The sequence below is a fragment of the Caloenas nicobarica genome, chromosome Z (genome assembly GCF_036013445.1).
Source record: "Caloenas nicobarica isolate bCalNic1 chromosome Z, bCalNic1.hap1, whole genome shotgun sequence".
NCBI classification, from domain to species: domain Eukaryota; kingdom Metazoa; phylum Chordata; class Aves; order Columbiformes; family Columbidae; genus Caloenas; species Caloenas nicobarica.
The window spans coordinates 91822643-91847814 of NC_088284.1; the positions used below are offsets into that span (position 1 = coordinate 91822643).

A 25172-nucleotide genomic window follows, 5' to 3' on the forward strand; every position below is an offset into this window, starting at 1 on the left:
TCAGACACATGGTGTGAACTGTGGGCTTGTCCTGTGCAGGGACAGGAGTTGGACTTGATGATCCTTGTGGGTCTCTTCCAACTCAGGACATTCTATGATTCTACACTATAAAGAGGAGCAATCAAAAGATATTACTGAACAGGCTTTGAGCAAGCTAGCACCGGAAGGGGAAACTCTGTCATTGCATTAGAGCATTACTGCACTTTGGCTAATTATTCATGTTCAAAGGTTAACAATTAGACTTGGGTGGTAAGACTGATTAGGCCAGAAGCTGTACACATTAACATACTGTGGCTGCAACCCCACCCATGAGCCACGGAGCCATATCGTTCATTCACAACTAGCTCAGATCTTGGACCTTTGTAGCGCAATGCAGAAGCACCCCTAGAGAATTAGCACAAAATCCACCTCAAAGGGCACAGTTCACAATTATCTGAGACACTGCTGATAGCCATTGCTTCTTCAGGTAAAGTAAATGAAACAAGTTGGGGAGAGTTGGACAATGTGTATACACTCTATGGAAATGGAGGAACGATTGCTTCCAATATTACTGGAGAGGCAGTAAGTATTTCTTAATCTAATCTAGACATATTATTTTACAACATCAAAAAACCCAATGTAAGCCTGCGTAATATGGGATAAAAATCTTCATAATGCCTTTTATACAGTTTTCATATTACAGGATTCAAACGATTCAACTGCCAAGCCTATTTCTTGGCAACAGATTTCAGTAGCTTTATTAGTGTCTTAATTGAAATATGAGCACAACTGTTTTCAAGATTGGTTTCTGATTTTTAGTTTGCTTCCAACCTACACTTCTTCCAAAAACGGAAGTATATATATGTATCAGGTATATATACAGAGATGTACATTTCAGCTTCACTTCAACCAGGAGCCACCTCTTCATCAGTAAAGAGGATATTATAGATCATTACACCAATAAACTACAAAGGCAGTTGATTTTAAGTTAGTTAAAAGACAAAAAGTACTTAGATATGTTACCACTGAACCTGGACTTCATAAACAATACACTAATTAAGACTACGTGATCAAATCAAATTTTAACTCATTAAAAATAACACAGAAGTCTTAGGAGCATAAGACTTACCATTTCAGCTCAGCTAGCAGGCTGACACCGGTTACCATTAGGCCCTTTTCCTGCTTGAGTTCACTCTTGCTATAGGAGATTCCATCTCCATACTGAGCTACGCTGTCCTCCAGCTCAGCAGCTCAGGATGCAAAATGACCTGGCTGTAAGATGAGGGAAAGAGTCTACTGCATGTCCACAGGATACTGCCAGAAATATTATATCATTTGGAATTATATTTAGAAATATAATCATTTAGAATTTTGCCATTGTTCTCATTATCAGGGATTGCAATTGGCCCTAGGCCTAGAAGTAATTAAACAAACATTACCCTACAGATTTTTATTCTAGTCACAACCTTAAAAACATTAGTCTTGGGAGGGAGGGGAATAAATACAAAAATGTCTCACTAAAGGGACTCAAGAATACATTAAAAGACATATTTAAGTTAATTTTTACATGCAGTAAAGGCTTCATGATAAACTCCATTGTTCTAGTATCCTTGTAAACAATTAGCATTTTCTGGAAGATGATGACAACTTATTTTTAGCTTAGAAAATGTACTGTTATTTAGCTGTTTTCCCCATCACTGACTTATTAATGCAGGCTTTAAAAGAAAACTCCCTGATTTTATTTCTAGACTGAACCCACACCATTCCAGTTATTGCAATAGTTATATTTTGTCAATTCTGTTCACTTCTCGACAGAATCTACTTGAGTTTACAAGCATACCTAAGGATATTATCTTGGCAGAATAATAATTTAGATGATTAATTTAGAGTGGCAGAAAAGCTGTCTGGCACTCCCTGTGGGCGCACTTTCTAAAGAGAAAAGCAGCTTTGCTTTCCATTGCCACAAAAATCCATGGGACCAAACAAATTACTTCCAAATATCTCTTTCTCAGCGTGAGGTGCCATTAATCCTTTTCTCTGCTAGCCAGCAGTCTCTTTGTCATATTAAAATCGGATTTTTACTCCACAAAGAAAATGAAGTGTTCCAAAACACATATTATCTCTTTTTGCTTCAAAACCAAAGTAATTTAGTTCCCTCCCCGCTTTACACATGTATATCCCCCATCACCAGCACTCTGAGTGCTCTAATTTTTTAAAATATTAATGTTCATAACGCCTCCATGTGGCCAGTACATAATCCTTAATTTAAAGCTCAGGAAATACTTTGAGACAAAAGAATCACTGTCTTGACACTTCAACGTGTGCCGAGTTCACCACTGACTTCCTCTGTCTCCCCGAGGCTGGTTATTTAACTGCAGCCAGCAGCTTCCAAAGAGTTTGTAGCTGTGCATCTGACTAGAGGCTTACTTCCATGGGTCTCCTATTTCAGCTATTAGTCAAAATAAATTTACGGTCTGAGTACTGATTTTTAAATTATTTTTTTTAAAGCAGAAAATTAGCAGGAAACTATATTAGTTAGATCACACCACCCCTGCTTCAAGGCTGAAGGAAAACTGCACTTCCTACTGCAGGCGCAGCTACTGCTTAGGGTGACCTAATTCTGATTTTACTACTATCTCTGATTTTTGTGGGAAGAACTGTAGCCCTCATCTTTTCCAGTCTGTACTGAAATGCATTTTATATAGCAGAAGAAAGGTGTGTTTCTTTTCTTCCCCTCGTCTCAGCAAGCAAAACAGAAAGACATCATCAGTGATCGGATAACAGAACTGAAAGGACACTATTCACACCAGCTATAAATAGGAGGAAAATGAGAACTTCCATCTGCTTTTATGAAATATCTTGTGTTCACTCTTTTTGCCTGCACTATAGCCAAGACCACATCTTTCCATGCCACACGTAGCAGAGAAAATGTGGTGTCAATCAGCATCAACTAGCAATATTCTAAGTACAAACAGCCCCTTATCTCACAGGAATTTGCTTTTTTCCAGTAAAGCAAGACTATCACATGATAACTTAGCATTTCCTTTCGACAACATGTAACTGTATTCCAAGCTGGAGGCTGGACAATTACAAAATACCAGGGAATACCCATAAATCATTATCTCAAAATATGATTTTCAATTATTTAATGCTTGCATTACCTGCTTGAATACTATAAATCCATTTGTTTTCATTCCACATACATTCTGAATTATATCAAAACATAACCCTAAGTGCCATGACTTTGCTACCTTAATTTCTGATATCTCCACCTAACCCATGTCTTCTCTGTTCTCACACCAACCCCACCCATGCACACTTCCTTACATGGAAAGAACATTGAGCTGTATCTAATATACTGAGTCAGGTATTGCTATGGTGAATTCTGATAGTCAAAATTTTTCATTACGGTATTATCTACAGGCATAAAGATGATTAGTTTTGTGATAATAACCAAAGAATTGAATAGTGGCTGCTATCTGCATCCATTAGCTAGCTTTCAAGCAAAGTGCATGTATTGACATACTGTATCAATATTGAAAGATGGAGAGTCTGGCGTGGTACTAATTCAAGCTGTAGAAAATGAATAGTGGGTGAATGTGTAGCTAAGGATGAACGCCACTCATTTTCAGACTTGCTAAGATATTTTACTATCATCTGACTTTGAATTATGATCAGAAACACAGATATATTTGCAAAATTTGCTGTAACATTTGAACATCATCAGTATCCTGGGTTACTGGTTAATCTCATTAAAGGAATTTTAATTTAAAACTGGTTCATGGATTATCACCATAGTCTGCAACGTTAACAGGTTTTCAGGAGTTTCAACACATTCAGCTGAAACCCGTGTTTCCTGGACTTGACAGCCACCTCCTGGCAAGCGAAAGAACAAGCAATTTAACATAATACCAACGTGTTTTCTGCTGTAATCAATCAGATCCTGTTTCATTGAATAAGGTGTGAGTTACATTAATTTGAAACTGAGGAGGCCAACGATCCCTTGATTGTCCTACCTTCCGTACCACTGCAGGTCTCGACTCCTCTCCTTTAAAGGATTTAATTTCAGTGGTCAGTGGCTTAATTTCAGGTGTCCCTCCCTTCTTATTTTAAATGTCGTCATTCCTCCTTTTCTCATGAGAAAGTTGATGTCCACATTGTGTAATGCCACATTTAATTGGTGCACGAAAAAACTGTAAAAGGATCACAATCTGGAAAGAAACTCAAGAGTAATTCATATATCCAAGAAAACTCTCTCCCCCACACTATTAATCACTTTAAAAGAACAGGAATCAGTAAATAAATCAACAATGGGAACAAGAACACAGCATGCTGTGCCTAGAATAGTTATCCCACTAAGCAAGTCAATTACCTTCCTATGTCTCCTTCTCACATTAATAAAGATAGCTACAACTCCATTTATCATTCTTATTTGTTCCAAGTGAGATTCTGATCAGAGACTAACTGCAGAAATCTTCAAGTAATCCCAAAGAAACAAAACCTAAAAATAAGGAAATCACTTGTTCAGAAATGAATCTAATTTGTGTGACATTGCATTTTTGGAGGTCTATTTACCTAAATTTAAAGACCAATGCCTGCTCTTTGGACTGAAAAGGCAGAGGATATCTAACAGGTAGTCAACTGAATCCTAATGAGAGTCTTTCCTCCCACACCCCTTTGCCTTTGCATATTCCCTTTGAGACAAGGTGAGATGGAAAGGGAAGAATATACACAATTTCTTAACACTGTTCTTTTCCCTAATACACTCATCTTCTGGTAGCCAGGCTTTTTCTCTTTGGACATACCACTGCCTTGGGTACTCTCCTTATGTCTAGATCTCCTCAGCTGATGAATTTTTGAAAATGAAATACCAGAAGTACACATAGGGCTCACTTGTATTGCTACTGCCTTTGTGTCTGTGCTGGTTTTGGCTGGGGTAGAGTTAATTTTGTTCACAGTAGATGGTATGGGGCTGGTTTGGATTTGTGCTGGAAACAGGGTGGATAACACAGGGATGTTTTAGTTACCGCTGAGCAGTGCTTAACACAGTCGAGGCCTTTTCTGCCTCTCACACCAGCCCACCAGCAAGTGGGCTGGAGGTGCACAAGGAGTTGGGAGGGGACACAGCTGGGACAGCTCAGGACCAAAGAGATTACAGAATCACAGAATGTTAGGGATTGGAAGGGACCTCAAAAGATCATCTAGTCCAATTCCCCTGTCGGAGCAGGAACACCTAGGTGAGGTTACACAGGAAGGCGTCCAGGCGGGTTTTGAATGTCTCCAGAGAAGGAGACTCCACAACCTCCCTGGGCAGCCTGTTCCAGGCTCTGTCACCCTCACTGTGAAGAAGTTTCTTCTCAAATTTAAGTGGGACCTCCTGTGTTCCAGTTTGTACCCCTCGCCCCTTCTCCTATCATTGGTTGTCACCGAGAAGAGCCTGGCTCCATCCTTGTGACACTCACCCTTTACATATTTATAAACATGAATGAAGTCACCCTTCAGTCTCCTCTTCTCCAAGCTAAAGAGACCCAGCTCCCTCAGCCGTTCCTCATAAGGGAGATGCTCCACTCCCTTCATCATCTTTGTGGCCCTGCGCTGGACTCTCTCCAGCAGTTCCCTGTCCTTCTTGAACTGGGGGGCCCAGAACTGGACACAATATTCCAGATGCAGTCTCACCAGGGCAGAGTAGAGGAGAAGGAGAACCTCTCTCGACCTACTAACCACCCCCCTTCTAATCCACCCCAGGATGCCATTGGCCTTCTTGGCCACAAGGGCACAGTGCTGGCTCATGGTCATCCTGCTGTCCACCAGGACCCCCAGGTCCCTTTCCCCTACACTGCTCTCTAATAGGTCATTCCCCAACCTGTACTGGAACCTGGGGTTGTTCCTGCCCAGATGCAAGACTCTACATTTTCCCTTGTTATATTTCATTAAATTTTTCCCTGGCCAACTCTCCAGCCTGTCCAGGTCTCACTGGATGGCAGCACAGCCTTCTGGCATGCCAGCCACTCCTCCCAGCTTGGTGTCATCAGCAAACTTGCTGATAGTACACTCAATTCCCTCATCCATGTCGTTGATGAATATATTGAATAATACTGGTCCCAGAACTGACCCTTGAGGCACTCCACTAGATACAGGCCTCCAACCAGACTCTGTCCTATTGACCACAACTCTCTGGCTTCTTTCCTTCAGCCAGTTCCCGGTCCACCTCACTACCCGATTGTCCAGACCACACTTCCTCAGTTTAGCTGCAATGATGCTGTGGGAGACTCTGTCAAATGCTTCACTGAAATCAAGGTAGACCACATCCACTGCTTTGCCATCATCTAGCCACCTTGTTATGTCTTCATAAAAGGCTATGAGGTTGGTCAAGCAGACCATATGACATCATGCTCAGCATATAAAGCTGGGAGAAGGAGGAAGGGGGGTACATTTGGAGCAATGGTGTTTGTCTTCCCAAGTAACCATGATGCGTGATGTGGCCCAGCATTCCTGGAGATGGCTGAACCCCTGCCTGACCATGGGAAGTGGTGAATTTAATGCTTTGCTTGCGTGCACAGCTCTTGCTTTACCTATTAAACTGTCTTTATCTCAACCCACCAGTTTTCTCACTTTTTACTTTCTCTCCCCCACCCCACTGGGGGAGTGAGCAAGCGGCTGTGTGGGGCTGAGTTGCCGGCTGGGGTTAAACAACAACAGTGCCTTTAATAGCTAGTCCACAAAAAGAAGTTATCATCTGTCACTATTTCCCATGACCTTTTTTTCATACACACAATGAGCGCGTAATTTTCAGCACTAAGTAAAAAATTGGACTGAATTTGAGGACTAAACTGGCCCTCTGGGTTGGAATATATAGACCACTTAGGCAAGTTACAAAAATATATCCAAACACAGATATATATGAAAAATCTATTTCAGCATCCAGAAGCTTTATTCTACGTTCATAAAGGAGAAACTTTTAAAATATGCCATTATAACACAGTCAATACCAGAGATTTCATTCTAGGGCAACGTCCAATTCTCAATCCCTTTTTCACATCACTAAAGCAAAAAAAACAGTTAAAGCATTAAACTAAATGTTCTCTCCCTCCAGGCTTGTCTGCTACTATAGTTCTTCCCACAGGACTCTGGGATTCATGCCCTAGATTCTTTTCATCTACGAAGGGAAGCCAGTTCATTTTACTGAAAGAAAAGGTTGAGGGGTGATTTTTGTCCCAGAACATCAACTAACACTTTTAAAATAGGTAAAATAACATTTTTTCACATTTTGGAAAAGATAACTAACAGCCATGACAGTTTAGCCCATGTTTTCAAATCCTTCAGACAGAATAAATATATTTTTCACATTCAGTCAAAAATTGACCCTTCTATTTTAATGGTACAATATATTAAGATAAACCAAAATTGCTTTAATAAGCTTTAATAAAATTGCTTTAATAAGCAATAAAGCTTTAGTTTTGTTTGAATTTTATTTGGAACTATGTTTAAGACAATTTTGTAAGCATCTTAAAAAATGTAAAGTTTTTGTAGAAATTTAAATGATTGTTTCCAACAGTTTCAAGTTTCAAAACATTAGAACATATTGAAAGCAAATAACATTCATAATTTAAGGGTAACGAGTTTCGCTGTATGCAGTTTACCCAGCAATCCCAGACAATTAAATTACCATAGGTATAAAATATATAACACCATTAGAGAATACGGAAGAGTTATGTAAGTCCATATTTAAGAAGCAACTGTCTTTATTTAAAATATTTGAATTTTACATGCCTGAAAAAGAATTACCTCTGCATGAAAAGTCATACCAGTTAGCTGTTTGCATAACAGTAGGGGGAAAAAAAAAACCCAAACGAACCAACCACATCTTTGTTGGTCATATTCCTCTTTCAACATACAGATTTTCTAACCTTTTTAGAAGTGAAGCCTTCTTTACTGCAGAATGGGATTGTGAAGACACTTACAATTTTTGCATTAGTAACACTGCCACTGCCCTAATAAACTTAGTTCTCTTCCATGGGTTACACTGTTGCCTGAGAAAACAAATTTGTACCTGAAACAAAAAGGATAATGAATCTGATTTCTAATTCAGCTGTGGTTTTTCACTCTGTAGGTGACAGAACGAAACTTGAACGCAAAATATTAATAAATGAAACCAAGTCCTGGCCCATAACCAGCAATGCCAAGCACTGTGCTATTACAAATAAATGCATTTGTCGCTTAACAATGACTTCTATGACATCACTGCTTGTTTTCCCAATTACTTGCTCTCTAGATGAGTCAACCGTCCATGAAGTCTAACATGAAGATAACATCTTTTTCCTCTACAAAGTGTACCACCTTTTAGTTCTGCAGCATGTGAAAGTGTTAACTTCAAAGCACAGCATGGACTGCTCAAATACCAACATGATGACACTGGGCAGCGTAACACTGCCTATGCCTAATTAATGCTTGTAGAATGCTTTGAAGATATAAAAGTTTACGATTACTGACTAGTAACTGTACTGAACTAATACAAAAATTGCATTAATTCCTACTGAAATGAGTGTGGAAATCATTCAAATTTACACCACGCAATACTACTACTCCAACAATAGGTATCCTAGTTGGGGGCTGCAGAGGAAGGGGAGAAATCAAGTCCAGACCTTGCAATGGTGTGATTCTTTTGTCTTTGACACAAATGGAGTTCAGTGCCTCTAGTTTAATACCCACAACTTTCTTTGAAACAAGAAAAAACAGCATCTCTAATGTATTACCACATGAACATTCAGCCTTAAAATTAATCTTTACATAATTTAATATGCTTCTTATAAATCTTCACCCCAGATACGTAAAGCGTAGTAGCTCTTCACATTTAGAACTCAGGAAAAAGGAAACAGGTTGTAGCAAGTACTGTCAATCCTTACTGGAACATTCCATTCAGGCTGTGGGATAGAAGTCTGCATGTTGTATTCCTGTATTTGCCGTGAGAATATATCACAGTCGTGAAGTATTAATATCAGATGTCCCCTTCCCCAACACACACAAGAGCATGATCCGCTACATATTTCTACCATAGGTTATGCAAGTTTATGCTAGACTCATCCACATAGCAAACCCCACACTTATGTGATTTATGAATGATTGATGTGTGGGATCTGGTGTATCCAATTGGGTCCACTGTCTAATCATTTTGCTGCAAAACCTCCACTCCCCAAGTATTGGCTCAGTTGCATTCTAGCAGAGTACCACAGAAAAAAACAGCTTCCAAGTCAAGCATTCACTGGCTCCGTTTCCAGGAATGCGCAGCTCTAGCTTACTTGTTTCCCCACATATCCAAGAACTGGGATAACTACTTCCAATGACATTATTAATTTCTCAAAATCACTCATTTCTGTAGCTACGTTTGCATGGAACCAAAAAGATAACCACTCATTTCAATCAGGAAAAAATAATATTCAAACTAAGCACAAACATCTTTTGAAAAGGAACCTATCATTCCTGATGTCCAGCAAACCTCAGCTGGCCTAGGCTAAGCCTCACTGATACTCCTTCTAATCACGGAGTTAGACCTGGAATTCTTCAGTCACAGCTGGCACATTCACTGAGTAGCCTCTTAGGGCAAGTCCAAGGGATCAAAGAGCTAGACTGTCTAATTTATCTGTAGGCAAAATCCATCTTAAGACTGACCAGTATCCCACTGATGTGCCCACTGGGTAAGGTGTAAAGTAAAACTTTTCCATCTTAGATTAACAGTGTAATACTAAAAGTAAATTCAATCACACCATTCTCCACCATTCTTACACTCTTCCTTCAACATTGTTTTTTACATGGTTTACACAAAATCACACTCTGACACTGGGAGACTAAGCTGAGGTGCACATTTTAGAATAAGGGTTTTCCTGTGCCATAATGATCATAAAGTCACTTTATACCCTTGACTTGGCACTGTTTCAAAACTATGAAAATATCAACACAGGCATTATTACGTAGAGTCCTCCTTAATGGAGGTGCTTTTACAAAATCTGAAGAGCACCATTTATAACTGTGGCTTCTGGAGACTTTTTCCAATCTTGCAGAAATTACTTTCCAGTGTTTCAATACCAAACTCAACTAGCCACATTTAAGTAGTAAAATTCAAATACCATTTTAAGTATCTGACGTCTAGGATCCTTAAGACCCCTCCTTTGAAAGTACCTCAGTGTAGTAAATACAACTATATTCATTATCCACAATGTCATGCAGACATTCGCTTTATTAAAGTAACAGAAAAGAAAGATTTTGCAAGGAAGTCACTTCGTGAAAGCACTCTGAAACGGACTGTCAGAATAACTAGGGGAAATCTCATCAACTCAGTATTTAAGAAACAGACACATCCTTACATGTTTCTCCTGAGACAAAGTAACAATACAGTTCACCAACCAAACTTTACACTACATGTATCTGGTGTACCAAAAAAAGTCAGTGGTACCACAAATTCAGAAATCTCATCTTCACTGAACAGCTAGTACATGGAAGCACAACAGGAAAGTAATACCAAATTCTTAGTTTGTTGAAAGCTCAGTGTGAAGATTCTCCCCCTGCAACTGCCAGAGTTTACTTTTCATACTTGAGGTGGAATGGCTGAATAAGTAAAGTATTCTCTGCACAAGACTATCAACATGAAACTAATTCAACAGGAGACTAACATATATTCTTATTTCCCCAGCCTCTGTCGGTGGTCTTTCACTTCGTTAAAATGAAAGTATTTCTGTAGGTCACACCTGATCTACAGGGGTTTTGTCCAGCTTTTCAAGTTAAGAAGGTCAGGTTATAAAAATGCATATACATAAAATGCAATTCCCAAGAGGAAAGAGAGCAGGTCAAGCCCAGAAATATTGTTTACAAGCATTAAGAACCCCAGTAAACAGCAACGCCACCCGAGAGCACTCAGGTTGTAAAGACTTTGGTCACAAGAAGTGTTCAGTGGGTTAAAACAACAGCAGAGTTGAAATAGTCTTAACTTTTTCTTTTTTTATAAATGCAATGAAGAAAACAGACTATTCATTAAATATAAAAGCAATTTTATAAAAACACATCAGAATTTTATTGCTTGAAGAATATAGCATATGAAAAAGCACAAGAATGTCGAAAAAAAGGTCACAAGGATCCAAACATATTACACCATACATACCAGATGCAGTAAAATGTTAACCTGAATTCTGCATCAGAAAAGAAAGGTGTGAAAATATACCTAATATTATTTAAAAGGAAAAGACTCACTTAAAATAGAAAGTGTGAAGGTGTTACAGTACAAATTAGAAAAGCCAACACTGCACATTAACGTTGTATCACTAGACTAGATTTTCTACCTTTGGTACTTAAACCTTTACAGAAAACCACTTCCTCAGTCACACCTTGCCTAACATTTTTCATATAGTATCCATGACAGGGGTTTTTTCTGTGTTTTTTAAACTTAAACATTCAAACAAATACCTTTCCGAGTTTTCACAACATTAATGCATTTAAGGAAGTGTTCGCATTTATTCAATATGCAACTTAATGTATCTCAAATTTAAACCAAAAAGTCACTAAGTGACTGAGATCTGACTACATGCCAATTGTCCTTTGCTCAGATCTTTATGTAAAAATGGACATATCATTTTCTGTTTGCATCTGTATGTAAACAGACTGCTGCAGCCCTCCTCGAGAATTCAGACTAGAGCAACCTTCTGGGGACATAGGTTAATAAAACAATCCACATTGTTAGAGAGCTATGGGATCACCTACAGCAGCATGCAAGTGGCTTTTCTAGTCTGCTCAGATTAGTGTACCAGAAGATATGCCAGTATTACTTCAAGTAACACATTAAAACTCAGCAGTGGACACTACTGTGCTTTATTTCAACACAAAGAACAGCTGCTCATCCATTAATCAACAGAATTTTCAAATCAACTATCAAAAGGACTACTACATCACTTCTCTTCCGTGTATTGCTGATCACTCTTGGGGAATAGTTTATCAAAAACCTGGACTCACCTATGAACAAATCTGAATTAAGAAAGTGTTATCTTTCAACAAGGTATCTTAGTAATCCGGTGTCAATCTAGTCTGGAGAATGTTAGCATTATGCTGACAACAATGACTACTCAAAGTTAAATAAATTCCCTCTTTTACGGTAAGCATGCTCTTAGCTTCAGCTTTTGCCTTCTTATGCTTGAATACTTTATCGTTCCCAGTTACGTCAGTGGAACTAAAACAATTTTGTTTCATCAAGTTCCAGCTTTATATTTCAACAATATGAATAGATCTGGACTACAAAATACCATCAACAACAGTTAACACTAAGTTGGAGTGAAATAATAGAAGAGCTAGCTCTTCAAACCAGATGGTCTTTGAAGTGAAATATTCAGTTAGGACTGTCTAAGGATGCCATAATAAAACCGTGGGTTTATTTTTTCACCCCTATACAAAAAAATGACTGAATTTGTACAACTCCTATTAAACATACTTTTTCCTAGCTTGGTGAAAATGTATCATTTTCAAATTTTAACAAGTGTGGTATTTGAGCATATAATATTTATTGCCATATACATCCTCATTTTAAAAGAACTGAGAATTCAGACTCTATTATGCTGAACCCCGCTTTTTTCCCATTAACAGATTATGTCTACTGTACCACTGCCTCAAAAAAACAATTAAAAATTCTGAGTAAGATTTTATAGTTTAGTTAAAAGGGAAGAAATGCAAATGTGGGTTTAGAGCTTCTTGTATAAATCTCACTATATTTTATAAACTCGTTGTTTATTGTAACACTGTTTATTGATCAAATAAATGACGCACTGCTATCTAAAATTTCCATATACACCATTAAAAATCCAAAGTTGATATGATACTGAACCTTAAATCTTCAAGAGTTCAAAAAAAAGACAGTTTATACATGTACAGCACACAACAGCAGACACCCCTAGAATACCAACTGCCAGTCCATGATGCATACAAACTTACAGGTAAGCATTCATTTCACTGTTTTCATTGTGCAGGAACAATATTTCTTAGTAAAGACAAACTCAGCTGGTGAATTTCAGATATCATCTTCATCATCTTCATCCTGAGAGGATCCTGCCTGATTGGATGCACTGGCTGAGGCAGCAGCAAGCTGTGCCTGTTGAGCGGCTTGTTGCATCTGTAGCCATTCCTGCTGCGCCAGTTCTGCTTGCTGTTGTCTAGCCTAAAGACAGGAATTTAATCGTTAAGGCCATACATAGCTTGTGAACGACCTCTAGAGCAAGTTATCTTTAAAAGCACCTGCAGATTCCTTTTGCATATTTTTTATTAATTATACATACAAAAACACATCTAGAAGTACCTTAATTATTTACACCAAGATGTCTCTTTAGCTTGGAGGAGACTGAGGGGTGACCTCATTAATGTTTATAAATATATAAAGGGTGGGTGTCACAAGGATGGAGCCAGGCTCTTCTCGGTGACAACCCACAGTAAGACAAGGGGTAGTGGGTTCAAGCTGGAACACAAGAGGTTCCACTTGAATTTGAGAAAAAACTTCTTCACAGTGAGGGTGACAGACACTGGAACAGGCTGCCCAGGGAGGTTGTGGATTCTCCTTCTCTGGAGACATTCAAAACCCGCCTGGACACCGTCCTGTGTAACCTCACCTAGGTGTTCCTGCTCTGGCAGGGGGATTGGACTAGATCTTCTGAGGTCCCTTCCAATCCCTAACATTCTGTGATTCTGTGATATTCTGTCTTCCTCTGAAGAGGTGACCATTTGGAGGATTAACAGTTACAAAAACAAAAGACAGGAGCTAGTGTACTCAAGTTCCATTGCAAGGATTGTGCTGAACCACTTCTTAATGGAAAAATTAAATGAGGCAAAGCAATGGAGATTTTAGGGTTCAATTTCAAGGGATCTTAACATTAATCACAGTTCAGAGATGAGAACATTCATACTTTTTTGATTACAAATACTAAAACTCACAATTATGAAGTCATCTAATTATACTACAAAAGCACGCATTATTACAAAAACATAAAGAAAGCCATGATCTCTACTTTGCTAAGCAATCTTTGGAAAGCAAAGCAATGCAAGGTCTTCCCAAATTCAGGTATGCAGATTGAGGATGGCTTTGCTACAGAAAGGCACAGTCCTTTACTGGAAGGCACAAGATGTTCTAACAAAACATTTCAAATAGTTTAACTGGTGACCTCTCATTTTTCTATCCAGGGTTTTCACTTGTTTCTCAGCAACTCCTGTTGATTTCAACAGTATACTAGTCAATTGTGTTAAAGTTAAAACTTCTATTTCTATTTTGAGTGAACATTAGGAAAAAGTTCATAAGATTAAAAATCTTCAGTCTACTTTTCTACTTTTACCAGTCATCACTAAGACTGTGATGATTTCCTTTCTAACCCCATTGCACTCACTGAATTTTCCTATTTTTTTCCAAAGCATAAACAAATTTTACAGTTTTGCAAACCTCAAGATGCCAAAAGAAAACGCTTTGGAAAACAACCAAAACCAGTTTTACCTACTTAGCGATGGGAAAAAATGGGCATCTTCTCTTCTAAGAAATGTCACATTTCCTCAGTCTGTTCTAGCACTAAAATATAAAAAATCTTTTTACAGTACTAGAAAACTTTTCCCAATGAAGACTCCTCAGTATTTCAAACCTCAAGTGGTAGTGAAATTACAAGGGTTGGAAAACAATTGAAGGCATTGTAAAGTTTTAAACAAAGGAAGATAGCAGCATCTGTACACATAGGAGAGGCTTCAATATTTAGCACACACAAGATAACAATAGGGCTTCCTACTGACCCCGCAACAATTAAGTTTACTGTACACTCAACCAGGTGATACAAACCCATGCACCAGGAATCAGAGGCTCAGCACTTTACACTGGGTGGATTGTTTTGTCAGTGCCTACCCTTGCTGCTATATTTATAACAATATCACTTAGCCATTTCAAAAAGGGAAAAAAAGAAGAAAAATTGAGTCATATTGACTAAGAAGCTTTATAAGCATCTGGTAAACTTAACTCATGTCTTGCAGAGCTGAACGTTAGTGAGGAAGCTTCAAAAAAACCCCAAATCTGTTAAGGCCCTTGTCTTGCACAGAAACCTTTAGACATGCATGAACATTGGGATAAGTCATTCCACTGACTGCAAGTATTTAACATCATCCTAGCTATAGACAAACATTCATAACATTAACAGGCAAGTACTTCAAAACCAGAGCAAGAAGTCAGCATTAGTGTCATGCTCTAGAATATAAACAAGATTAGCACAAAGAAATGAACATGCACTTGTGTAACTATTTTTAAGAATAATTACAGCACCTCCAATAGCGTATCACAACTAGTATTTCTGAAAAATGAGACTGCCATCTTTGAACCCAAGCAAAAATTTTCCAAATTACAAAAGACTATTTTAAAAAATAATTCATACAATCTTGTTCGACTTGCACGCATTGCCATAATTTAAACATTAAGGCACAGTATTACAGAATTTAAAAAGAACATACCTCAAGGTGTCATTCCTTACATAAAGCGTGGGTTACAGAAGGTGGCCAAGGTTTCAGCATTTTTTTTAATGTTATTCAAGAGCTAATACTCAACACACTTTATATTTGGTGCTTTTTCATTTTGTATACCATGGCAAGTTACTTGAACAAAAGAGTAAATAAAGAATAGGTATCAAACTTAGTATTATTTGTAAGTCTCACCCTTAATCCAGAAGTAGCCGTAATGGTCTTTCTAACGATAGCAGCCAAATAAAAGTTGGGCATACATAAATTTACCATAACTAGTTCACTGCATGCTGACAACAGCATTGTGGTATGCTGAAATTTTAAATGCCTTAAAATTCATCGTGCAATTAAGATTAAAACAGTCAGAATGTTGTAACATGAAAAACAACAGATTTTGGCAAGATACAAGTATAGCAAAGGGGAGAAAAGGTCACAGTAATCAGACAGGATAACAGGTAACCGAATAAGCATTTTCACCTGAGGAATCTAAAGTGAGTAATTTGAGAAAATAAGACTCATGCCTTGGGTAAGAGGAAAGAGAAATCCAAGATAATTTTCACATCACTTAGAGAATGGTGGTCTTGTCAAAATAAGAGAATTGTAAAGAGAAAAATGGTGTAGAAAGATAAAGAAATAAAATTGGCTTTTAGTAATTTAAACTTGGAGATGTTCGCAAACTATCTGGGAAAGCACGGAGTGGAGAAGGCTGGGATGAAGGAGAGAATGTGTGCGTGCACACACATGTGTGTGCATGTGTGTGTGTGTGTGTGTGTGTGTGCGCACACGTGTGCGGGCAATTTTCCTATGCCTGAATTTCCTCTTTAAAAATTTATGCATTAATTCACCCAGTCAGAGTCTTGCCAAGAGTAAAAGATGAGAATGGACAAATTAGAAAATTTGAACAACTAAATGTTTCTTTCGAAGCCTAAGAAATAACATTTGTGCACTGACAGACAGAAACAAAAAGGATATTTTCACTTTTTTAATGCATCAAAACTGGTAATTTCCCAGAACACCAGCTGTCATCCTTTTATTTCCTCAGCCAAGTAATTCTTAATGTGTTCTCTATAGTAGAACGGAAATACCTAAGTAGTGGCAAACACCCATGCTTTTTAAACCTAGAATATAAAATTCATTTGTATAAGAATGTATATGCCAAATCACAGAAGTAACAAGTAGCAGCATTTTAATTGTTGACTTTACTTTCCCCAGTTCAAACAGGCCAAGGTCAATGGCATCTTAGATGCCACAGTAACTCACAAGGAAGGAGATACTTCTTGAGGTGTGCAATGTTTTTTGGCACTAGATCTGCAGCATTAATTATCCCAACCTCATCAGCACAAGTATTGCTTCACTTACTTTTGCAAATAATTCCTGTTGCTGCCTTAGAAGCTCTTCTTCCGGAATGCCGAGGTTCTCCAAGCGTGAACTGGCCTTTCTTCTCTTTAGTGCTACTGTTTTGCATTCTTGTAAGACTTCTTTTACTTCACTGATATAGGAGCCAAACCCTAAACTTTCTAGCGCTAGAAAGAAAAAAAGAAAACACATTGTTCATCTTTTACAAGCTTTTGATTAGAGATATCAATTTGTTTATTTAAGAGATTTTTTAAAAAGTAGTAAGAAGTTTGACCACTTTTCTACTATTTGGTGATGAAAAATCTGTGTTCATAAGAAGATCTGACAGCTATTTTCCCTGTGTCTTCTCCTATGTCATTTAAGAGGATATGTTTTCAGCTCGAAAAATTAAGGTTAGTCAAATGCAACCAAAGAAGTCTGCGCTGGCAGAGGATTCAGGGCTCTCAAATCCATTTTGCTAGAGACTGGCATTCTTCAAAAGACATCTTTCCCCATCTTCTACATACCAGAATCGATAATTTATTAAATAAGAAGTCCTTCCTATCTGATTGTTAACCTTTAATCTCTCAGGGATTTTGTCTTTCCAGTTTTGTTGCAAGTCTTTGTAGAAGGTAAATTAGCAACCTATAAAAGACTGGAAGTGATGCATGTAAAATGATCACAGATCCCTCATTAAGACAGAAATCATTAATATTACCTTACACCTATGAATTTTAGCGTTTACCTTTTAATATCTAAATTCATATTTCAAGTGCCAAGAAGCTAAAAATGCATAGTTCACACATAGAAATTTACATAAAATTATGTATGAGTTCTTCATTGTTTTATTTCTCAACAGAAACCCTTTCATTTATCTCCACATGAAAATATATTCAGAAACTAAAATCTTACACTTTTATTTGCCCAAAGAAATCTGAAATGCAGCTATATCGTGCAATAACAGGTTTTTTAGAGAACATAAGAGTAACAGGAAGGATTATAAAAATCCAGGTAGAACATGTGACAAAAGGCACACTCTGTTTCCTGATTCACCATTTAGTACGACATGCCTCCACGCATACACACACCCCACAGCATAACCTGTTACAGAATATGCCAGACATATTACATAAACACCAATCATACTAGAAACAAGTCTCATTTTAATAAAATACCTGGTTCATTTCCAGTATTCACACAAATCAGTTTTCTTTACAGAATAGTAGTTATTTGCACTTTTATCTTACTTTACTTCAACCTTAAGTCACAAGCTATTCAAGAAATAGCACTAAAATAAACTGCACAACAGCAATCAACAACTTGTTATAAACAAGTTCTCAGTTACACTCACTCAAACTATATTCTAACATTAATTTTGTAAGCAATCTTTTCCTACCCATAATTACAGCAGCAGCCCATTGTATCATACACCTAAACAATAAGCCAAAGGCATTCTGTAAGGTTTCAGCTTCCAATCTGTACCCAAGGAGACAATTACTACACTGTCTTCACTAGGGCACTATGGTGAAGCTGACTAGTCATGCAGGACCACCATTCCTTTAACAGATAATATTTGGCAAATATTAAGAAAAATGAATTATTAATAAAAACAACGTTAAAAGAAACTGATTTAGAGATAAGCTAATTATTTCAGAGACAGTTTGTCAGTTCAGCCTCAGCCCACATGCACTGGAAAGCCTTTTTTCAATTAGCCCACAGTTTCTACCAGAATTACCAAAAGCCTTCAGTGACTTGTTTAATCCAGCCTCAGCAGATAGGAGGCAAATCCATGTCTCACGGTTCAGAACTGGTTAGCTAAGCAGTCTATAAATATTTAAGAATGCATTTTAAAAGGTAAACCTCATGTACAGTGAACTATTCAAAGTCATAATTTTTTTAACCAAAGTATAAATTTTTAAGAACTCTACAAGTCTAACATCACTAAGACAAATCAATAAAGCAAATACATAGGTGTTCGTCAAAAGAACATTCACAGTGACCAGGGTTGGCAATCTGTTGCATCAGAATATGAACAACAGCCCAATCTGAAGTCACCAGCAAGATGTGTTTATAGAAATTTCAAATGGCCCTTAAAAGAAAATAAACTAATGGAAAGAACTTCCAGTTATGTATTTAATGTACCACACTAAAAAAAAAAAAAAATATATATCTCTATATATATACATATGTCCAAAAGAAAACATGTGATATAACCAAGACAGATTTGTACAACTGTTCAACATAATAAAGCTATGAAGAGCCATATCTGCACCATAGGTCTAGTGCATCAAAATTCTGCTGGTTGTGAATCGACTTCAGAAATGTACTATCTTGTTGAAACACACCACAGCTTTACAGAACACCTGCACGGAAGAGCTGTGAATCCCTTTACAGCAGCATGGTACTAAAATGTGAGGCAAGAGACCACTAATTTAGCAGAGCTACTGTTCCACCAAAACTCAGAGTCTTTCTGTTTCTTGAGTCTGAAATCTACATGTCTAACCAGATTGCCAAAAATTCAGTATCTTACTGAGGTTAAAATGATCACTTGAAATTTAAACAACTGAATCCAAAAATACAGCATCTTTTTTTGGTGGGAAGAAGGGAAGTTCTCATATTTACAAACACCAAATCACAACTATCCTTTCCTCGGTTTCCTCCCGCTCTTAAAGACTGCATGAAGGTGCAGATCTCCAATTAATCAGCTAAGCATAATTAGTTCTACATTCGATTTTTTTTTTAATAAAATCAGGTCATTCATATCTGAGATTTTTAATTTTTTTTTGAAAGGAGCATAAAAATTTAACTTCCAAAGTAAAATCCCAAACATTAACAGTTGTTTGGGGTTTTTTAACCTTAAATGCTAACATAAACACTGCCAGTAACCTAACAGTCCATGAAAAGAAGACAGAGGATTTGCCATCAATCCATGGACTACCTTACTGCACAACAGTTCTATGTAAACGAAGTAATCAGAGTAATCAACTTCATAAAAACGGTGATTTAACATCTCACCAATTTCAGAATTCAATGGAAGTTTAATTTCTCATAAAAAGCCTGCTTTGTCACAACTCGCATAACTATCAAATAAGGCTATTGTCTGTTCCAGGGTGGAAGGATATTCATTTCCTTATTAGAGTCCCAGACTCACAACTGGGTTCCTGATGGTAGGATTCAACAATAAACAGGGAGACTATCTCCACTCACGAGTATGACGTAGGCTCGATGCCTTTGGGTACTCTCCAGGGAAGCTGCTTTGTGTTTTATCACTAGCAGCGAGCGCTTGGCATAGTCTGAGTACATCTACCACATCAGATCTCTTCATGGGATGCGAGAAGCCTCTCCTTTCCTTTCCCTGTGCTGCTGACGGCACTGTGCCAGTCAAGTGTTTGTGCTACCACACAACGAAACATGGCAGGGACTTCACCCATCTGAAGCATAACCCAGTGGCAGGGGGAAAGCATTCTAGCTCAGCACATGGCCACACAATCATTTTAACAGTGCAGCAAAGGAGGGGCATCTTCACCACCACTGCTGCCAAACACCTAAAACAGTGACGAAGTTTCAGATTACTTCTAATACAGTCCAATGGCAGAGTGTCACCAACTGTAGTGTCTCCTTTCCCTTCCTCCTTCCAGCGAAATACCCTTCCTGCTCCTTGCTTCCAATCCAGTAATTTCTTTTTCACAGGGACAGTAAGGTCAGCAAAGTCACCTGACAGAAAGCTGCACTCCCCCCTAGATTCTCAAAAAGCAACAGGGTCAGTTGGATCAGCAATTGCGAGATCCAGCTCTAGGGAGGTTAGAGATTTTTCTTGGCAGCAGCCTGTGTTTAGACTGGACCAGGCACGATGCGATGGCCATTAGCCTCATTTTACTTCTAAATGAACTAGTTTAAGCATTCAAAAGGAACAAGATACCTGGATGACCACAACAAACATACTTCAATCACTTAATTTGTTAGTATCACTATCATGAAGCTCCACTGAGAGGCAGTTAGCATAGCCAGGACCTAGAATGTATGAAGATGGATGAAAGCTGAAATGCTATGCCTATATACATACAACTACTGTTTCCAAAATTAGTGCTCTAAACCCTCACACCTCACAGAGTGATCATCTGCCAACTGACCAGTATCTGGAAGAAGTTAATAGCACACACATCTCCCTAAAGACAACAACAGCAAAAAATCCAATAACAACTCCTTCCATATCCAGAGCATTACAAAAATGGATACATTGCCAAAGTTCTCCTTAGCAATAATTGACTAAAAAGTACACATCTAATTTGAAATTAGTTTTTCTTCACTCTAAAATCTGGTAATATGAAGACATGGAACCCAGCAAAATGCTTGGTTTGTGACCATCTGATGATGATATGCACATGTGCCTGTGTGTATACACACACACATTTTGGTTTCAACTTGTTTTCCAAAAGATCCAGGCTACCCCTAGCGCAGCAATAGGTCAAATATTTTTCTAAGGACCACAGCTACTGAGCAAAAAAATATCTTCATATGTGAATTCTTTATTGTCCTCAACCTTAAAGATCATGTCTATTCCTGTGTTAAGAACTGAGCTCAAACGCTTTGGTGGTCACTTGAAGAAACTATCCATGTATTTAGAAGCAACATACCCAAAGTATGCCTGCATGCACAAGCACAAGTTTTACTCTTTATATCCCGAGCTTCTTTGACAGAGCTGCTTTGCTAAACTCCTAGATTCACCTGTATTTTATTTAATATTAGAGCTCACAAAAGCTACATATTTTCTTTTGTTGTTCATAATCCAGTCAAGCACTCAAAACTCTTCTGGTGAGCAAGTTAATATAATCCAAAGGAATCAGATTTTTTTTTTTGTTTCAGAGAATCATTACAAAAAAAACAAAACATTTTTTAAACTAACTTGATACCATCACAGTCCTGAAAATAGCTCTACTGTAAATGCTACTGTTAATACCTCTACCAGGCAGCAAAGTACTCTTTCACTATTACTGCTATAAATTTCTTTGCAGCAGACACTGGTATCAAAAACCTTTGCTTAAGCAAAGTGAATTATTCCTGACAAACGATGCCTGTTGCAGACTTAACAATGAAGCGACAAAACTCCTTGTTTGTGGCAAAATTTAAAGAAAAGCAAATGAGAGGCAGAGAGCAAGGGAAAGTGGAAGTCAACAGCAGAAAAAGATGCAAGGGCATAAGTCACGTTTAAATGCCTTCTACAACAGAAACAAGTACTTAATGTTAAACAATCAGACTCCAAGGATAGCCTTAGAGGAATATTTTACTCTTTACAGGATCCAGACAGGATGATCCTGGATAAAAGCCTGGGCCCCACATACCCAATCATACATCTTTTGTCATTCTCCAATCAGAAAGGCATTCAATAAGTTCAGGACCTTAAAGCAATTTGTGAAAGAACCCTGCAGAACCATTCGAGAAAATAGACCTATTTTCACAGGTAGCAAAGATGAATGGATTCGGCGACTTCACTCAAAATATCACAGAGTTCCCTGAACCGCAAAACGAGAGCTGGTCCTGAGCACACTCAACAGCCGCTCTGAGCACACAAAGACAACCTTCCCTTGCAATGCGACTGACAAGCCAGACAGCACAGCCTTCTATTCCAGACCCGCAGAAGACCCCTGCCTTTTGTCTGCTGTGCAGCTGCAAGACACCACCGAGGAAGAAGCCGCAGGAGAACAGGAGCGGCTCGGAGCCGCGGGCAGAAGCACACCGCCTACCTTGTATGACATGCTCCGGGGAGATGGTTTTCTTCTCCGACTTGTTGCAGATCTCGTTGGCCTCGGAGGAGATGAGGTGGATGAACTCAGTGCAGCAGTTGACCACCAGCTCCCGGGCATCGTTTGCCACGCGGACGTTGGGGAGCGTTTCTTTGATCATCTTGTTGATGGCAGCCCTGGGGATGGTCAGGTCGTCGTCGTTGCCCGACGACGAGGCCATCCTGGCTGCCGCCGGCTCCCCGGGAGGCGATCAGCTCCCGCGCTCAGAGCTGCCCTCAGCCCCCGCCCGGGGCTCCAGCGCGCGGGGAGCCGGCGAGGGGCGGGCGGGGCCGCGGGAGGCGACGCTGCGGAGGGCGAGCGGGCCGGGCCGGGGGACGCTGCGGGGCCGCCGGTGCGCAGAGCCGGGAGCGCTGCTCGGGCTCAGGGCTCCCTCGGCCGCGGCGTCTGCCACTGCCGCCTCTGCCGCATCCTTCGGGCGCGAGCGCCGCCGCCTTATGAACCGCCCGAGGGACGGCGAACGGACACGGCGAGCGGACACACCGCCCGAGCGCGGCCCGGCCCGTCGCCCTCAGCCCGGCGGCGGCGGCTGGCCGAGCGGGGAGGGCGGCCGCGAGGCGGAAACGCTCTGGCTACGGGCTCGACCTGCGAGCGACGTCGCTTCCGCCGGAAGCCGGAGCAAGCTTCCGCCGCCTGCCCCCACCCGCCCGGGGAGCGCCGGAAGCGCTAGCGGCGCGCGGCGTGTGCGGCGGCGCCACGTGCGGGGGCAGCGGCGGGAGCGCGGGTCGGGGCGCTGCTCCCTGGCCCCTGGGCTCCCCGGGCCCGCACCTCCTTCCCTCAGCTTCAGTAGCGGCGGCGGCTTTTGCACCCTCACCAAGCTGGCTCCCAGAGCAGGACGAGGGGCCGGTGCTCGGCTCGTCACCCGCCGTCTGTCCACGGGCTGCAGTCGGTGCAGTCACGGCCGGGTTTGCTCGGGAGCCATCTCTGCAGCTGCGTTTTCTGCCTTCCATCCGCCCGCCCGTGACCCGCAGCAGAAGGCTTGCCCGAACGGCAGCAGCTGCGCTGCCTGCGGTGGCACGGTGGAACCGCGGCCCTGGCAGCTGCCAAGGACAAAGCCGCCCAGCCCCGAGCTGCAGCCCACAGGGACACCGGCTGCACCCCGAGCTGCTGACAGGCCCCGCTCTTCGGACATCTCTGCCCAAGCCATAACCCTGCAGCGAACCTCGACCCTTGGCAGACTGCGACAGGGTCTCTGGCTGCAGCCTGGGGCGCGGAGGGTCGAGTGGCCGTGCTCCCTTCAGCCCCGGCAGCACTCTGCTGTCACTTCATTCCTGCCTCCCCAGCTGCAGCCCGGCTGCTATTCGCACCTCTGCCCCCCCCCCCGCTGATGCTGGGGCGCAGGCACCAGCCTGGTATTTTATAGAATCATGCAGGTTAGAAGAGACCCTCAAGATCATCAAGTCCAATCATAATGTAACTCTAGCACCAAAACGTGTCCCTAAGAACCTCCAGGGATGGTGACTTGATTACTTCCCTGGGCAGCCTGTTCTGCTGCTTCACAACCCTTTCCGTGAAGGAATTTTTTCCTAATATCCCATCTGAACCTTCCCTGGTGCAACCTGGGGCCACTGCCTCTTGTATTCTGAAGGTCTCCAGCTGTGTGCCAGGGCTGCTGTGGGCACTGTCCTCCAAGCTCTCCCCCACCTGCAGTCTAGGGAGGTCCCTGCGCACCCCCACACTCTGAGCCCCACCAAAGGGTCACGACTACAAAGTAAGCCTGGCCTTACCTGAAGTGTGTGGAGCTGCCTGGCTCTGAGCTGGCCTTTGGGGCAAGGCAGGGCCACTGCAAGTCCCAGCACAGTGTTAGATTTAGGCTCAGTGAGGAAGCACTGAAGGAAGGAGGAAGCCAACTCCTGTGTCCCCAGTGAGCTCCAGCCAGGCTTTCCCAGTGAAACCAGGACTGCTTCTGGAAGGTGCTGAGAAACTGCAGCCTGGAGGCCTGGGGCACTGGGCAGTGCTGAGGCCAGGCTGGAGCTCAGAGATCAAGAGTGCTGTGCAGGAACTGTGCTTAAATGCAGGTCCCCAGCTTAGCCTCAACTGACTTGTAGGACTAGGCTGAAAGAAAGAGAGGGAAAAGACCTTCTGCTCATGCTAGAATCTCAGATGGCTTGGAAAAGGAGAGCCACTCAAGACACTGAAGGCATCTGATGGATTTAAATTACTTCTTACTGATAATATTTTGTTATTTTTTTCAAAAAATAGTACCCAGACAGTAAGAAGATATTTTATTTTGAGATGCTTTTAAAAAACATTTTTTTGTTCACTATGTGTAATATGCCAGTAGCCATTGCATATGAAGGAAGCATTCAGAGTATTATAACATATAAATATATATGAATAATAAATAGTCTAGTTGTGACATTTTAAGATTGATGAGGCTTTCTCTTATGCTACTAGTAAGTAGACCTGATTTCTGAAAATAAGAATGCTATCGTAATTGAGAGATGACTGTACTAATTCCATTCTAATAAGTAAAAAGATAAAATATTTAAATTATATTAAGAATCTAAATTTACATACAGTACACATCTCGGTATGTATTATATTCTAATAAGTGAA

At 40.3% G+C, this 25172-nt stretch overlaps 2 protein-coding genes across 2 annotated transcripts in view; both read right to left on the reverse strand.

Moving 5' to 3' along the window:
* Positions 1–1176, reverse strand: part of FNBP1L (formin binding protein 1 like) — a 61821-nt gene extending 60645 nt beyond the window's left edge. Inside the window, exon 1 of the mRNA XM_065657751.1 lies at positions 1109–1176. Coding sequence (XP_065513823.1) covers positions 1109–1111 — 3 coding nt within the window. The 5' untranslated portion in view covers positions 1112–1176. The remainder of the gene's footprint in view (positions 1–1108) is intronic.
* A 9861-nt stretch (positions 1177–11037) lies between these two features.
* On the reverse strand, positions 11038–23185 carry DR1 (down-regulator of transcription 1). The gene is made up of 3 exons (XM_065656603.1): positions 22557–23185; positions 16840–17003; positions 11038–13165 (listed from the first exon to the last, which is right to left on the reverse strand). The coding sequence occupies exons 1-3, from the start codon at positions 22774–22776 to the stop codon at positions 13019–13021; spliced, it is 531 nt and encodes a 176-aa protein (XP_065512675.1). The 5' UTR covers positions 22777–23185; the 3' UTR covers positions 11038–13018.
* Between the last annotated feature and the right edge of the window lie 1987 nt (positions 23186–25172).

Excerpts from the sequence above, each read along its gene's own strand:
- DR1 (XM_065656603.1), bottom strand. The coding sequence starts at position 22,776 with ATGGCCTCGTCGTCGGGCAACGACGACGACCTGACCATCCCCAGGGCT. Across the intron at positions 17,004-22,556 it reads CCCGGAGCATGTCATACAAG|CGCTAGAAAGTTTAGGGTTT; the intron begins GTAGGCGGTGTG and ends TTTTCTTTCTAG. Across the intron at positions 13,166-16,839 it reads AACAGGAATTATTTGCAAAA|GCTAGACAACAGCAAGCAGA; the intron begins GTAAGTGAAGCA and ends TCCTGTCTTTAG.